Consider the following 17856-nt stretch of genomic DNA (forward strand, 5'->3'; position numbering starts at 1 on the left):
ATCACTTGAAACTGCTGTCTTTGATTTGCAGGGAAGTTGATGTAACCTGAGCTCAAAACTAGATTCCTTAGTCCCCGTTCCCATGGTAACATGAAACACATTCACATCGCATCCAATGCCGACCAGCCACTCTTGACTCAAATTTGCTTTCCTTTTAAAAGTAACTGAATAGTTTACAAACCAAATTCTTCGCCACCTTTCCGGGACTCAGGCCTGGATTTTATGCTCTTTCACTTGGGGAAGGGATTTGAAGGGAGGGGGCTCATACAGTTCAGTGCATGGCATTCCCGCTGCCTGCCTGCCCACTCGATCATGAACCTGTCTGGTGTCAGGCAAGGGAGAGTGGGATCTTCCTTTCTGTGTCTGAAAAAGCAGGTGAACATTCCGTGGGCAGCTCCTGTGGTTCTGTTGGAAGGTCATTGACCTGACGTGTTAGCTCTGTTTCTCCATCCACAGATACTACCAGACCCACTGAGTATTTCCAACATTATTTGTTCTAACTTTATACTTCTAATGTCTGCAGTGTTTTGCTTTTGTATTAATCTCTGGTATAATTGTTTACTGCAATCTGCTTTTCTAATAAAGCCATTGTCTTGCTGCCAAGCCATATATTTTCCCTGCAGGACCTCTGCAATTTTAACACGCAAAGTGCAGTCTGGAAAGTCCACTGGCCAACTGGAGGGGCGTAATTGGTTGCAGTCATTCTGTCTCATAGCTCAAAGCAACAGGGCTGTTAAGTTATAATGTGTGAATTTGCAGCTGTTGTCAATATTCCTTGAGTGTTTCAATGTTAAGGAACTGTGCTGGATTGGGAAATGTTGGTGTCTGGCAACCTTTGCTTGCATGATTCACTCTGGATCCAGTAAGGCAATCATGATGAGTGATTTCAGAATCACAGCTGAAGTGGGGGAAGGGTCAGTAGTTTCAAGGGGAGAGGGAGCAACCCTAAATCAAAACTCCTGTTCAAACTCAGAGGTAGTGCAGTGATCGTCATGAAGTAGGACCAGTTTGGTTCAGTTAGTTTCAGAAAAGAGTTGTACAGCATGGCAAGAGACCCTTCGGTCCAACTTGTCCAAGCCGACCAGATATCCTAAATCAATTTAGTCCCATTTTCCAGCATTTGGCCCATATCCCTCTAAACACTTCATATTCATGTACCCAGCCAGATGCCTTTTCAATGTTGTAATTATACCAGCCTCCATCACTTCCTCTGGCAGCTCATTCTATACATGCACCACCCTCTGCATGAAAAAGTTGCCCCTTAGGTCCCTTTTAAATCTTTCCTCTCTCACCATAACCCTAAGCACTCTAGTTTTGGACTCCCCCACCCCAGGGAAAATGCCTGGTACATTTACCCTATCTATGCCCCTCATGATTTTATAAACCTCTATGAGGTCACTCCTCAGCCTCCGACTCTCCAGTCTATTCAGCCTCTCTCTGTAACTCACACTCTCTAACCCTGACAACATCCTTATAAATCTTTTCTGAACCTTTTCAAGTTTCACAACATCCTTCCAGTAGGAGGGAGAGCAGAATTGCTTACAATATTTCAAAAGTGGCCTAACTAATGTCCCGTACAGCCACAACATGACCTCCCAGCTCCTCTACCCAATGCACTGACCAATAAAGGCAAGCATACCAAACGCTTCCATCACTGTCCTGTCTACCTGTGACTCTCCTTTCAAGAACAATGAACCTGCACTCCAAGATCTCTTTCTTTAGTAACACTCCTGAGGACCTTGCCATTAAGTGTATAAGCCCTGGACCAATGTGCTTTTCCAAAATACGGTACCAGAATGCACTGTTGTATCCACATAACAAGACTAATTATGAACTGTTTGCAATGTATTTAGCCTAGCTTGCCCAGAGGCAACATCTCAGTACAATGATCTTGCTCCTCAGGGATTTCCATAGTTGCTCATGCAAAGGCACAGCTTCAGTCTTAGCAACCATCTAGTTGCCAGTGACAGGGTCATCTCACACACTCACTGCATGGAAACGTCAGCACTCAGGGGACGATCCAGCAACAAAGTCAGGTGGTAGGCCAAAGGTGATTCAGCAACTATCACGCCTGGCTGGCCAAATTGACACTGACCATTCGTGCTTTGAAATATCCAGCAGCAGCATTTTGATAGCTGGATAACTGGAGTGGCTCAGTGGTCAGTACTGCTGCCTCATTGCACCAGGGAGCCAGGTTCAATTCCAATCTCAGGTGACTGCCAGTGTGAAGTTTGCACATTCTCCCCTGTGTCTGCGCAAGTTTCCTCTGGATGTTCCAGTTTCCTTCCACAAACCAAAGATGCACAGGTTAGGGTGGATTGGCCATGCTACAATGTACATAATGTGCAGGCAAGGTCGATTAGCCATCGGAAGTGTAGGAGGTGTGGGATTCTCTTCAGAGAGTTGGTGTGGACTTGATGGGATGAATGGTCTGCTTCCACACTGTAGGGATTCTATGAAACATTTTGCTAGAATTTTCATCCCATGATTTGCCTCATGCTTCAACAATTAGTTTGCTGATAAGTCCATCCTTGTGACACGCTGCCTTCCTGTACCAATTGCATGATGTTTAATTGCTCACTGACACTCAGTTTGGGCTCCCCCAAGCTCCTGAGCTCATTGCAGCCTTGCTCGAAATATGGACAAAAGAGCGGAGGTGAGAGTGACAGCCCTTAGAACTCCCGTTCTCTACCTTCTCCAGCATTCTGTCAGTTGCTGTGAACTGTCCGCAGTTTTCTCCTGAAGGAATTGGCTTGTAATTGGGTGTGGCTCCGTAATTACCATTCACTGATCCATCGGAGTGTAGGGGAAAGGAAGGCAGCAGAAGAGCCCCTCAGCCTGTCCTATCCAACATCTGATTGTTTTTCTATCTCGCCAACCTACAGTACAGTACGGGCCATGCTAAATTGCCCGTAGTGTTGGGTACAGGGGTGGATGTAGATGTAGGGGTATGGGTGGGTTACGCTTCGGCGGGGCGGTGTGGACTTGTTGGGCCGAAGGGCCTGTTTCCACACTGTAAGTAATCTAATCTAATCTAATCTAATCTAATCTACAGTGTTGGTCACCATGCTTTTGGGAAGGATATTCATAAATTGGAGAGGATGCAGAAAATATTTACCAAGATGTTGACAAGAGTGGAGGATTTGAGTTATAAGAAGAGGCTGGGACTTTTTTCACTGGACTGTAGGAAGTTGAGGGGTGACCTTCTAGAGGTTTACAAAATCATCAGGTGCATACATAAGGTGAATAGTAAATGTCTTTCACCTGAAGTTGGGGAGTTCGAAACTGGAGGGCATAACTTTTAGATGAGGAGAAAGATTTAAAAGGGACCTGAGGGACAATGTTTTCACGCAGAAGGTGTGCTTACATGGAACGAGGAAATGATAGACGTAGGTATAGTTACAACATTCAAAAAAATATTTGGACAGGTGCATGAATAGAAAATGTTTATAGGATGTGGGCCAATCGCAGGCAGATGGGACTAGTTTAGTTTGGGCAACTTAGTTGGCATGGATAAATTGGATGGAAAGGTCTATTTCCATGCTCTACAACTCTATGACTCTTTAAATGAGCCAACTGAGTTTTTACAGCAACTCATAGCTGCTACTGAGCCTAGTTTTGAATTCTTCATTTGTTAAATGAATTCCAATCTCTTGAGCAGCTGAGATGAGATTTGAACCCATATCCCCTGAGTGTTAGCCTGGGACTCTAGCTTTCTAGACTTGTGACATTACCACGGGGCTACTATCTTCTCATGTCTTCATTATGCGAAGTAATACCACCCCTTATTAAATGGCAAAGCAGGCTTGAGAGGCTGAACTATCAACTGTTCAAACTCATCTTTGTATGTTTGCAGGTAAATAGGGTCTCCACCAAATAGAAAAGTCAGTTTTGGTTGAAAATAGATTTGGTACTTTTCAAACCATAAAAGTTGTAAAAATGGAAGTCTCTCCACACCACCACAAATAGCAAGTGTTAATGGATTAACACAGGGGTGGTGTTTCTTAACGGAGTAATGCGGAATATGGAGAGATTCATCGCTTCCCTTACTCCATGGGTTTAGTCAAGAAATGACATTAATCATGACCTGATTTTGTCATTCACACCAAGAGGATGCATGAGTGGTTGAGAAATCAGCTCCTTAGTGGTTTCTTTCATTGTTTGGGTGATTCTTTCAAAAAACTAGCATAGGGACAATGGACTGTTTGGCCTCCTGCTGTGCTGTATCATGCTATGAAACTCTTATTAGGATATTTCAAATTGTGACCCTCCAGCACAGTATTGGTGGTATTATAGCGGATTAAACATTTGTCGGACTTCATTGTCATTACAGCTTCCATGGGACGAGGAAATGATAGACGTAGGTACAGTTACAACATTCAAAAAAATATTTGGACAGGTGCATGAATAGAAAATGTTTATAGGTTGTGGGCCAATCGCAGGCAGATGGAAGCTGTAATGACAATGAAGTCCGACAAATGTTTAATCCTCTATAATAGCACCAATACTGTGCTGGAGGGTCACAATTTGAAATATCCTAATAAGAGTTTCATGGCATGATACAGTACAGCAGGAGGCCAAACAGTCCATTGTCCCTATGCTAGTTTTTTGAAAGAATCACCCAAACAAAATTAGGTGACATTGTTGAGAGTATAGCATAAACTTTCAAAGGAATATTGACAGACTAAGTGAATGGGACAAATGCAGTTCATTGTAAACAAGTGTGAGGTTACCCATTCTGGTCTGAAAAGGGATAGGTCAAGATAATTTTGAGATAGATTGAAGTTAAATAAAGTGAATTTCCAAAGTGACTTGGGCGTTGAGGTGCATAGACCTTTAAATGTCATGAACAGGTGCAGAAAATAATCGTGAAAACTAATGGATTGCTGGCCTTTATATCTAAGGGACTAGGTATAAGGTACAAGGATGCAGAAACCATGCAGCAGTTACACAAAATCCTGGTTAGACCCCACTTGGAGTACTGTGAGCAGATCTGGGCAGCAGACCTTAGGAAGGATATATTGGCCTTGGAGGGAATACAATGTAAGTTTACCAGAATGATACCTGTTTTCTCAAGAATTTAGAAGGTTAAAGCATATTAACAGGAAAAGACAGGGTCAATAAAGATAAACTATTTCCACTGGTTAGGAATTGCAGAATTTGGGGGCATAGTCAGGGAGTTAGGACCAGACCATTCAGGAGAGATGTTAGAAAGCACTCCTGGACAAAAAGTGGTGGATGTTTGGAATCTTTATTCCACAAATAACAGTGGATGCTAGATTTTTGTTAGTTTTAAACGTGAAGTAGATACACTTTGTCAAGTACAGATATTAAGGGATAAGTGTCCAAATGTAGGTCTTTGTCCAGCCATGATCTTATTGAATGGTGGAACAATCTCAAAGGGCTAAATAGCCTGATCCTGTTCCTATGTTTTGTTGTTCCTATCTTCCTATGATCCCAATATTCTGTCATTGTTGTGGAATGGTTAAACAATGGCACCCAGAAAGAATAAATATATATATTTTTAAACTGGGTCCATTACATCCATAGTGCCTTTTCAGGCTTTAAATAAACAAAGCAGCAAGATCATGAATGGAACAACAACATCAAAGGTTAAATATATGGAAAGGAAAACGAGTGACAAGCCTGATAGTCTTCAAACGTTTTGATCTAATAAGGTTATTTTTTGTGTGTGACACTGTCATGGAAACTGCTACGTATCATTAATCTTACCAAAGAAAGCAGTGAGAAGTGTGATCTAATACTGTAGAGTCTTAGGGGATGCTGAACAGGTTTGAATTTTCTGCACTGGTTGCCTGTCCATCTCATCAATGTGGTATTGTTCCCATTATACCAGTGCCCCTTTCTGTAGAAATGAAACAGTATAATGCCCTAAGTCTTTGTGTTCACTGAGGAATGTGATACAATCCCTAATCTATACTTTAAAATTATATATATGAGTAGATAGAGTCATTAAGTCCTACAGCATGGAGACAGGCCTTTTGGCCCAAACTGGTCCATGCTGACCAAAATGTCCGCCCATTTCCCATAACCCCATTTCCCTGCACTTGGCCCATATCCCTGCTAACCACTGAGCCACCGTGCTACCCCACTGTATTAAGTTTTCAGAGAATTCAGACTTCACAAGCCATCCCATGCCGCACCTATGCCAAAAAGCACAAAAGAAAATTTGGATGATCAATATATTGATTATAGTCCGAAGAAAGTTTATGAAAGTAGTACATGGAATTCGCAGAGTGTTTTATGAGGAAAGGTTGGACTGACTGAGTCTGTCTCTGCAGGTGTTCAGAGCAGTAAGAAGTAACTTGCTTAAAATAGATAAGATCCCAAAGGGTTTGACAAGGTGGATGTGGAGAGAATGATTCCTCTTGTGGGAAAATGTAGAACTGGGGGCCACTGTTTGAAAGTAAGTGCTCTCGCATGTAAAATAGACAGCAATTATTTTCCTCTCTGAAGATCAAGGCTTTCACCCTTCCTAAAAACGTGGCGCAAGCAGAGTTTTTAAGTATTCTGAGGTGGCATGGTGGCTCAGTGGCTAGCACAGCTGCCTCACTCCAGTCTCGGGTGATTGTGTGGAGTTTGCATGTTCTCCCCGTTTCTGTGTGGATTTCTACTGGGTGCTCCAGTTTCCTCCTACAGTCCAGTAATGTGCAGGTTAGATGGATTGGCCATGCTAAATTGCCCATGGATGTGCATGTTAGGCAGGTTAGCCATGGTAAATGCAGGGATATGGCGATCAGTTAGGGGGTGGGTCCACATCTAGGTGGAATGCTCTTTAGAGAATTGATGCAGACGTGATGGGCCAAATGGCAGTTGACAGGTACCAGCCGCTTTGAATCCTCATGGCATACCTCCAATCCACTTACAGGATGCTTCTCCACTTCAACGCTGCACCTTGGGTTGCACCAGAAGCCATCATTGTGATGTTGCAGCAAGGATACACTGAGCTGAAGAGCATGCACCCAGCTCATGGAGTGGACCAGGCTGCATTTGTCAGCACTTCACTTACTCCTACAGCACACACTGACTCTGAGCTCACCTAGAAGGTCACAGCATCCCTGACTTGCATTGTCATACCCTTTGTTTTGCACTTTGAGCTCAGCCAGAGATGCCAGGCTAATGTTACTGCTGTATCGCCCTAATGTCTAGCACAGCTACAAAGCCAGGAAGCTTATCATACTTGTTGGCAGGCATCGGTCAACTCAAGGGAGATGGCCTTCACTTGGGGGAATCCCAGCAGTGTAATTAATTGGCAGCCATCAATTACAATTGCAACATTTAAAAGGCATTTGGATGGGTATATGAATAGGAAGGGTTTGGAGGGATATGGGCCGGGTGCTGGCAGGTGGGACTAGATTGGGTTGGGATATCTGGTCGGCATGGATGGGTTGGACCGAAGGGTCTGTTTCCGTGCTGTACATCTCTATGGCTATGAGTCCATGATATCAGTCCAAACCCCGATAAAGGCAGTCAACATTCCACGTAAGGGGCGAGGAGTCAAATAAAAGGCAGAACCTTTCTGTGTAATGTCAGGCTGTTTACCTTCTGGAATTAGAGAGAGGCAGATATTGCAGGAAATGGAAATGGATGGTACAGCTGTTACAGTTTGTGTAGTTGGGGACTTGTCCCAGTGAGTGAGTTGGCAGGGAAGAAGCTGAAGGGAGGAAACAAAACAAAAAAACCTACATTTTGCAAATTAGGCTTTTATTAACCTCTGTAAATTACTCTCCATCAAGTTCTGAAAAAGAGACTCCCACACCGTCCAACATCTGTCCCATACGTACGAAAAAATATCAACCTTCAAACGCCTGTTATCCATTCTTTCCATTTCATTCCTGTGGAATAAAAATGAAGCGTAAATCCTAGGTCGTTCTGCCCACAGCAATCTGTTTATATGGTCTACTCTGCTTCCAAGCTCATACAAGCCTGAGGATGTGCAAAGTTCCTCTCTCTCTCTCTCTCTCTCTCTCTCTCTCAATTTCTACTGACATGGACCTTTAGGGTGTTAAAGGTTCACACTTGCTAAAAATGTACCAAATTGGTTTGAAAGGTGTCATCTTAGTCCTGTTGCATCCACTTTTTATAAAATCTTATTCAAGTTCCACTTTTGTATTCTTGCTGTCAAGATGGGCAAATTCACATTTTCCAACATTATGTTCTATTTGGCATAGTTTTGCACACACATTTAAACTATCAATAACTTCAGGACAATGTGAGGACTGCAGATGCTGGAGGTCAGAGTCAAGACTGTGGTGCTGAAAAAGCACAGCAGGTCAGGAAGCATCTGAGGAGCAGGCGAATCACAATTCGGGCATAAGCCTTTCAGCAGGAATGAGAATGAGCCCATTCCTGATGAAGGGCTTATGCCCGAAACGTTGAATCTCCTAGTCCTTGGATGCTGCCTGACCTGCTGTGCTTTTCCAACACCACACACTCAACTATCAATAACTTTATGCAACTTCCTTGTGTCCTTTTCACAACTGACTTCCCTACCTGTCTTTATGTTGTGAGCAAATTTAGCAACCATTTTCATTTAAGTCACCTATCAAAATTATGAAACATTTAAACTGATCCGTGGCACACCACTCACTATATCTTGCCAATCTGAAACAGAGCCATTTATGCCGACTCTGAGCTTCCTGTTAGCCAGCCAATATTCTATCAGTGTCATTATGCTACACCCCTACTCCATAACCTTTTACTTTCTGCAATAATCTGTAATTATTTGCACCTTATCATAAGCCTTCTGGAAATCTAAGAGTACATGAACTGGTTTTCCTGTTACCCACTGCACATGTTACTTCCACAACGAACTCCAATAGTTCAGTCAAACATGATTTCCCTTTTTCAAATTATGTTATGTTAATTAGCCTGTATTTTCTTCCTTTCTCTCTCCCTCTCTTTTTGAATAAAGGAATCACAGAAGCTAACTTTTGATCTGATATGACCATCTACACATCAAGAGAATTTTGGATAATTAAGACTTAAGTTGGGTGTTAATATAACTATCAGCGTGCCCAGGATTATTCAGCAAATGTTGTCCAAATGCAGAATCTAACAGCAGATCATTTGCATTAGATTTTGACATTTTTTCGTTACTCCAATGGACAAAACATTTTAACAACATGTTGCCTTTTAAAGCAATAGTCAACTTCTGTGCTACCAAGGACGTACGAGTTGAATGAGTCCGAATTGTTTCGTGAAAACATATTAATATATATAAACAAAATAAATTTTAATTTCAAATGAAAAATTGCGCTGTTAGCATCATCCATTCTAAAAATTGAATGCATGAAACCCAATCCCCTGCTCTTTTATTTTACTAATAATTTGGTTCATGGCACTTAAAAATGGCATTGCATTCATGTCTGGAGAAAGGATTTATAGCAACCAAAGGGTTAAATGCTCAGAGAAAATGTTGAATGGTTTTCTTTTTAAAAAATATGGGTTATAGATAAATGCAATGACATTCACTTTCCAAAACACAGATTGTACCTATATTGGCATTATTTCCGAGCTGTGCAAAGATTACACAACCGTAAGTGAAACAATTTAGATAACTGCTGGTCACTGAGAACTGAATGAAGTTTGCTAGTGCAGAATTCACTAAATTAACGAACTGATTAAATCTCTTTCTGTTTCCAAAAGTAAACAGCCAGATGACTGGGAACGATCAATTTTTGCTCGTCAGAAGGAGGGAGGCTACAAGCTGAAAGATAGCATCCTTTTCCATCTATACATAAGCACACCCCCATGCGGAGATGCACGCCTCAACTCTCATCGAGAAGAAAGGGCTGAATGTAAGTGGTAACCTACACATGGCTTTTATTGGTGCAGAATATCCATGGTCATTGTGCATTTCAGAAACAAATACACAACACTCAACAGTGGAAAGACTGAGATTTTGCAGTATCCAAATGTAATGACACAAACTACGAGCTTTTGGAACTAGCAGTCAGGTGTTCAATTCTGTGCTTGAACTTGCTCACACATGTAAAAACATGCCAATTTCATTTTTTTTAAATCACCACACAAGGCTTTGGAAGTTCACTCTGTTCAAGTGCTGAAAAATCTAGTAAGCAGAGGAATACCTTGCAATGTACCTCACAAGGAAAGGTTTTGGGAACATCTCAGAATTTGTCAGTGCTGATAAAGAGAACACCAAAAATGGCAACTTGCATTTGTATCTAAGGTAAACATAAAGAGCCGTTCATTGTCTCATGCCATCACAAATCAGATCACAGCTAATGAAATACTTTTGAATTACAGTCAAAGAGAAGCACTTCCATTCTTCTACTTTCATTCATAATATCGGGATGTTTCGAATCACTTTACAGCTAATTGAGTACTCTTGAAACGGAATCATTGTTGTGAAGTAGAATATAATTTATGATTGCACATTGGCACCTCAAAAGGTCCTATTAAAGGTTATTGAATTGAATGGAATTGAATTAGTTTTATTGACACACGTACTTACATGAGTACAGTGAAACGTTTACGAGTCACCACTTACAGTGCCAACTCAGGTACAAAGGTACCTTGGCACAGATTCTTGAGTAAAAATTCTCAGGGAAAAATATTTTTTTAAAAAGTCCAGTATTACAGAAATTAAAAAGTACAAAATCATTGTAAAGAATTTGAAAAATACCAAAATAACAAGTTCAGAGTAACATTGAAGTGATAGTGACCAGATGATCTGTTCTTGTTCTTGTCATGTTGACTAAGAAATAAATATTGGACAGGACAACTTCATTACTCCGCTTTGTGAAAAAAAGGAAAGATATATGTTGAGACAGTTATCTTTCACAACCTCAGGACAAAGATGAGAGTGGTCCGAAAGGGAGATGCTAAACTGGGGGAAGGCCAACTATACCAAATTTGACAGGAGCTGAGGAATGTAGATTAGGAGCAGCTGTTTGAAGGGAAATCCACATTCAATATATGAGAGGCTTTTAAAGAGAGGTTGATAAGAGTTCAGGAGGGAGATGTTCCTGTGAAACTGAAGGATAGAAATGGCAACATTAGGGAATCATGGATGACAGATGTAATTGTGAGATGGGCTAAGAGGAAAAAAGACATGGTTAAGACAAAGAAGGGAAGCATATGTCAGGTATAGACAGGATAGATCGAATGAATCCTTAGAAGACTAAAAAGAAAGTAGGCGTATACTTAAGAGGGAAATCAGGAGGGCAAAAAGGAGACATGAGACAGCTTTGGCAAATAGAATTAAGGAGAATCCAAAGGGTTTTTACAAATATATTAAGGACAAAGGGTAACTAGGGAGAGAATAGGGCCCCTCAATGATCAGCAAGGCGGCCTTTCTGTGGAGCCACAGAAAATGGGAGAGATACTAAATGAATATTTTGCATCAGTATTTACTGTGGAAAAGGATATGGAAGATATAGACTGTAGGGAAATAGATGGTGACATCTTGCAAAATGTCCAGATTACAGAGGAGGAAGTGCTGGATGTCTTGAAACGGTTAAAAGTAGATAAATCCCCAGGACCTGATCAGGTGTACCTGAGAACTCTGTGGGCAGCCCAAGAAGTGATTGCTGGGCCTCTTGCTGAGATATTTGTATCATCGATAGTCACAGGTGAGGTGCCGGAAGACTGGAGGTTGGTAAACGTGGTGCCACTGTTTAAGAAGGGCTGTACGGACACGCCAGGGAACTATAGACCGGTGAGCCTGACCTCGGGGGTGGGCAAGTTGTTGAAGGGAATCCTGAGGGACAGGATGTACATGTATTTGGAAAGGCAAGGACTGATTCGGGATAGTCAACATGGCTTTGTGCGTGGGAAATCATGTCTCACAAACTTGATTGAGTTTTTTGAAGAAGTAACAAAGAAGATTGATGAGGGCAGAGCAGTAGATGTGATCTATATGGACTTCAGTAAGGCGTTCGACAAGGTTCCCCATGGGAGACTGATTAGCAAGGTTAGATCTCATGGAATACAAAGAGAACTAGCCATTTGGATACAGAACTGTCTCAAAGGTAGAAGACAGAGGGTGGTGGTGGAGAGTTGTTTTTCAGACTGGAGGCCTGTGACCAGTGGAGTGCCATAAGGATCGGTGCTGGGCCCTCTACTTTTTGTCATTTACATAAATGATTTGAATGCGAGCATAAGAGGTACAGTTAGCAAGTTTGCAGATGACACCAAAATTGGAGGTGTAGTGGATAGAAAAGAGGGTTACCTCAGATTACAACAGGATCTTGACCAGATGGGCCAATGGGCTGAGAAATGGCAGATGGAGTTTAATTCAGATAAATGCGAGATGCTGCATTTTGGGAAAGCAGATCTTAGCAGGACTTATACACGTAATGGTAAGGTCCCAGGGAGTGTTGCTGAACAAAGAGACCTTGGAGTGCAAGTTCGTAGCTCCTTGAAAGTAGAGTCACAGGTAGATAGGATAGTGAAGAAAGCGTTTGGTATGCTTTCCTTTATTGGTCAGAGTATTGAATACAGGAGGTGGGAGGTCATGTTGCAGCTGTACAGGACATTGGTTAGGCCACTGTTGGAATATTGCATGCAATTCTGGTCTCCTTCCTATTCGAAAGATGTTGTGAAACTTGAAAGGGTTCAGAAAAGATTTACAAGGGTGTTGCCAGGGTTGGAGGATTTGAGCTATAGGGAGAGGCTAAATAGGCTGGGGCTGTTTTCCCTGGAGTGTCAGAGGCTGAGGGGTGACCTTATAGAGGTTTACAAAATTATAAGGGGCACGGATAGGATAAATAGGCAAAGTCTTTTCCCTGGGGTCGGGGTGTCCAGAACTAGAGGGCATAGGTTTAGGGTGAGAGAGGAAGATATAAAAGAGACCTAAGGAACAACTTTTTCACACAGAGGGTGGTACGTGTATGGAATGAGCTGCCAGAGTATGTGGTGGAGGCTGGTACAATTGCAACATTTAAGAGGCATTTGGATGGGTATATGAATAGGAAGGGTTTGGAAGGATATGGGCCGGGTGCTGGCAGGTGGGACTAGATTGGGTTGGGATATATGGTTGGCATGGGCTGGTTGAACCGAAGTGTCTGTTTCCATGCTGTACATCTCTATGACTCTATAATGTCTAGACTGAAGACAGATAAAGGTTTGGAAGAATATCGGCAATTTTGGTGAAAAAAGTGAGGACTGCAGATGCTGGAGATCAGAGCTGAAGATGTGTTGCTGGAAAAGCGCAGCAGGTCAGGCAGCTCCAAGGAACAGGAGAATCGACGTTTCGGGCATCAGCCCTTCTTCAGGAATGTAGGACCAATCTGAAATGAGGAATTCAGAAGGCTAAAAGGGGTCATAAGATATCCTTAACAAACAGGGTTAAGGAAAACCCCAAAACCTTTTATTCTTAAATAAGGAACAAGAGGGTAACGAGGGAAAGGGTTGGCCCACTCATGAACAAAGGAGGAAAGATATGATTGGAGTCAGAAAAAATGGATGAGATTCATGAGTACTTTGCAACAATATTCACCAAGGAGAAGGACATGGCGGATGTTGAGGTTATGGATAGATCTTTGATTACGCTAGGTCAAGTTAGTATAAGGAGGGAGGAAGTGTTGGGTATTCTAAAAGGTACTGAGGTGGACAAGTCCCCAGGTCCAGATGGGATCTATCCCAGGTGACTGACGGAAGCAAGAGAGGAAGTAGCTGGGGCTATAACAGATATCTTTGCAGCATCCTTGAAAATGGGGGAGGGCCCAGAGGACTGGAGAATTGCTAATATTGTCTCCTTGTTTAAGAAGGGTAACAGGGATAATCTACATAGTTACAGACCTCTGAGCCTGATGTCAGTGGTAGGGAAGCTACTGGAGAAGATACTGATGGATAGGATATATCCCCATTTGGAAGAAAATGGGCTTATCAGTGATAGGTAGCATGGTTCTGTGCAGGGAAGGTCATGTCTTACAAACCTAATACAATTCTTTGAAGAGGTGACAATGTTGATTAATGAGGGAAGGGATGTAGATGTCATATATATGGACTTTAGTAAGGCATTTGATTAGGTTCCCCATAGTAAGCTGATGAAGAAGATGAAGTTGCATGGAGTCCAGGGTGTTCTAGCTAGATGGATAGAGAGCTGTTTGGGCAACAGGAGACAGAATAGTAGTGGAATGGAGCTTCTCAAAGTGGAGACCTGTGACCAGTGGTGTCCCACAGGGATTCGTGCTGGGACCACTGTTGTTTGTGATATATACCAATGATTTGGAGGAAAGTGTAGGTTGCCTCATTAGCAAGTTTGTAGATGACACTAAGATTGGTGGAATAGCAGATAGTGAAGGGGACAGTCAGAGAATATGGCAGAATATAGATAGATTGGAGAGTTGGGCAGAGAAATGGCAGATGGAGGTCAACCCATACAAATGTGAGATGATGCATTTTGGAAAATCCAATTCAAGAGCGAACTATACAGTAAATGGAAAAGTCCTGGGGAAAATTGATGGACAGAGAGATCTGGGTGTTCAGGTCCATTGTTCCTTGAAGGTGGCAATGCAGATCAGTAGAGTGGTCAAGAAGGCATACGGCATGCTTTCCTTCATTGGACAGGGGATTGAGTACAAGCGTTGGCCGGTCATGTTACAGCTTCATAAGACTTCTGTTCGGCCACATTTGGAATACTGTGTACAGTTCTGGTCGCCACATTACGAGAAGGATGTGAATGCTTTGGAGAAGGTGCAGAGGAGGTTCACCAGGATGTTGCCTGGTATGGAGGGTGCTAGCTATGAAGAGATGTTGAGTAGATTAGGATTATTTTCATTGGAAAGAAAGCAGTTGAGGGGGTACCTGATTGAGGCCTACAAAATCATGAGAGGTGTAGCCAGGGTAGATAGCAAGAAACTTTTGTCCCCAGAGTAGAGGACTCAATTACTAGGGGTCATGAGTTCAAAGTGAGAGGGTAAACATTTAGGGAAGATATGTGGGGCAAGTTCTTCATGCAAAGGGTGGTGGATGCCTGGAACGCATTGCCAGCAGAGGTGGTTGGGGCGGGAACGATAGCATGATTTAAGATGTATCTAGACAGATAAATGAATGGGCAGGGAGCAAAGGGATACAGATCCTTAGGAAATAGGCTGCAGGTTTAGATAGACGGTCTGGATCGGCGCAGGCTTGGAGGGCCGAAGGGCCTGATACTATGCTGTAATGTTCTTTGTTCTCTCTTTGTTCTTTGATGTTCCAGAGCGCTTTACAACCAATACAATGCTTCTGAAATGCAGTAATGGTGTCCTGTGGAGAATGGTCAATGCCTGATTGTGCACCATTTTTGAGTAAGCACTTTCAATGAATGAGAAAACAGACAGTGACAAATGACCCCCAATGGCAGAAGAGTAAAAAACTAGGGATCACAGGTTTAAATTAATTTGCAAGAGAGTAATGGTAAACTGATGGAAATCTGACAGGTTCGATTGCAGTTTGAAAAAAAAAGGGATTGGTTAATTGAGGAACAAGAAAGTCTCTGGAAAATTTCAGATGAGAGAACCTAGAGACGGGAACGAGCTAAATTGTGAAGAGATAGCACAGACTAAGTTGGCCAAATGTCCTCTTTCTGCATTGAAATGGTTCTAAGGGCTCTCTCTGGTGATGAGTCTGGAGAAGGGAAGGGCATTTCATCAGGTGGGATGATGGTCTTCTGACCCCACCCCCACCCCCTTCTTCCCAACTCCACCGGAGTTCGTTCTGGATGGGAGAACTCATGGTCAATCTTCATACCCTGTCCCCGTTTTAGATCCATCTGGAGCCACATTTCACCGCTGCTGGTTTAGCACCGTCCGGTCAATGTGAAATCCGACCCCTCAGGTGGAGGAGGGATACCCTTTGACCAAAGATGCAACGTGATTAATCAAAGGATCGGACATAAGATGGGCTGATGGCTCAGATCCAAACCCCTGCCCTTCCTGCCAAATCTCCATGAATCTCATTCCCTATGACACTGCTCTGCAAGTCCCCTAGCCCCTCACTCACATCACGTGCCTGTGGTCTGAGTCATTCTGTCACCCTGGGATTCCAAAGGGGAAAATATCTTCTGCAGTAACTGTGTCCTGCCCTGTGGCACTGCTGAGCACAGGCATGCCTACCCCTGATTGGCCAACAGCACTCAGTATGCAAGACTATCTGTCACCGGATCTTGAGAAGACCCATCGTCTGGCTCGCTGTTGTTTAATTGGCTTGTGATTCAGTGGAGCTTTCCCCATAAAGAGACAGCATTCGTCTCTTGCGAGTTCTCTCACTGGCAGGCAAAACCCCTGCCACCTCAAGATATTACTCTGAAAGTGTGCATCAGTAATTCACTACTACGTAAAAACAGGCACTATAATGAATATGTTGCATACCATTTGATTTCAGCAGCTATCCAAAATGCGACACGAAAGCCTTTCATAATCTTCATCCTACATAGAAAATAGGAGCAGGATTAGGCCATTCAAGCCCATTCGACCATTCAATATGATTGGTCATCCAACTCGGTACCCTGTCCCCACTTTCTCCCCATTTGAACCCTTTAGCACCAAGAACTATATCTCCTTCTTGAAAACATTCAAACACTTTCAGAGGCAGACAATTCCACAGGCTCACCACTCTCTGGGTGAATAAAATTCTCCTCATCTCAGTCCTAACTGGACTACCCTGTACCATTAGACTGTGGCCCTTGCTTGTGGACTTACCAATCACCCAGAGCATCCCTGATAAAATAGACAATAGACAATAGGTGCAGGAGTAGGCCATTCTGCCCTTCAAGCCTGCACCACCATTCATATGCGCCAGTCCCTCACACTCGTTCATGGGAGCTTCCATTGGTGGAGACAACTCATTGTTGCATTCTGCATGAGTTTTGCCTTTAAGGACAACAGCAATGTCACTTGAGATAAGGTGATTTAATGCTTAGAAATTTGTCTGTAGGATACTTTGTTTTTCAGTTATATATGTAACATAACCTGAATAACTCTGTTTACTGTGCTACCTTACTTACGATACAATTGCAAACATTTCTCTGTGCAAGTACAAAATGTATGTATCTTGAGAAATCCTTTCCCAGCTCTATAACATAATTGAGCTAGTTCTGGAAAACCATCATGCAACCCTAGCTATATTTAAACCAACTGCTCCCCATTCCCATGGATCCCAAATTCCCCAAGACCAAAGGAGCACATTACTTAAAACAGTAAGACATGGAGAGTTCCATCCCTCAGGAACACTTCCTAAGCTCACAGTTTTCCAGTTTCCATCCTGCTTCTTATGCTCCTTCAATAATGCTGTGTTTTGAAATTGTCCCCTGTGGAAAGTTGCCCAATGTTTGAAAAAAATTGTCTTTCTAAACTCAGAAATTTTTGCAAAAATATTACACCATTCTCAGTCAAATTATCAATTGTCTGTCATTACTTACGGCTAATTAACTGCTTGATCATTATTCTATGTGCTCAGTAATTGGCTCTTTGCCTTTGTTCCCACTAATTAAATTTCACTTAAATCAGAAACTTCAAGACAGTGTGTTTTGTCGTGTGTCAAGAATTTGTAAGTAATGAAAATAGCCACTTCACCCTTTATTGCAAAAAGACAACAACTGATTGACGCTCCTGTGATATAAATGCAAATGCTTCATAGGACAATAAACAATAAAATTAAATGCAATTCCATGAGTTAATAGCTATCATATAAATGGGCAGAGATGTCAAGTCACATCGAATTAGGATCTAATGGATGAAGTTCTTCTGTAGTCCTGCTGAACCATCTGTAAATAGTGTATTTAGTTAATAAATGTTCATTGGTCTATGTTAGCATGTTTTCCAGTTTTCATCTGTCATAGAATCCAGTGTGGAAGCAAGCCATCAAATCCACACCAACTGTCAAAAA

General features: G+C 42.4%; 1 protein-coding gene across 3 annotated transcripts in view; it reads left to right on the top strand.

The window, feature by feature from the left end:
• Positions 1-17856, top strand: part of adarb2 (adenosine deaminase RNA specific B2 (inactive)) — a 776642-nt gene that overhangs the window by 648353 nt on the left and 110433 nt on the right. For all 3 annotated transcript variants that reach the window (XM_072576158.1, XM_072576159.1, XM_072576160.1), the window contains one exon: positions 9670-9821. In XM_072576158.1, the coding sequence (XP_072432259.1) occupies positions 9670-9821 (152 nt within the window). The remainder of the gene's footprint in view (positions 1-9669; positions 9822-17856) is intronic.

Source organism: Chiloscyllium punctatum, chromosome 8 (assembly GCF_047496795.1).
Source record: "Chiloscyllium punctatum isolate Juve2018m chromosome 8, sChiPun1.3, whole genome shotgun sequence".
In the NCBI taxonomy this organism is placed as follows: domain Eukaryota; kingdom Metazoa; phylum Chordata; class Chondrichthyes; order Orectolobiformes; family Hemiscylliidae; genus Chiloscyllium; species Chiloscyllium punctatum.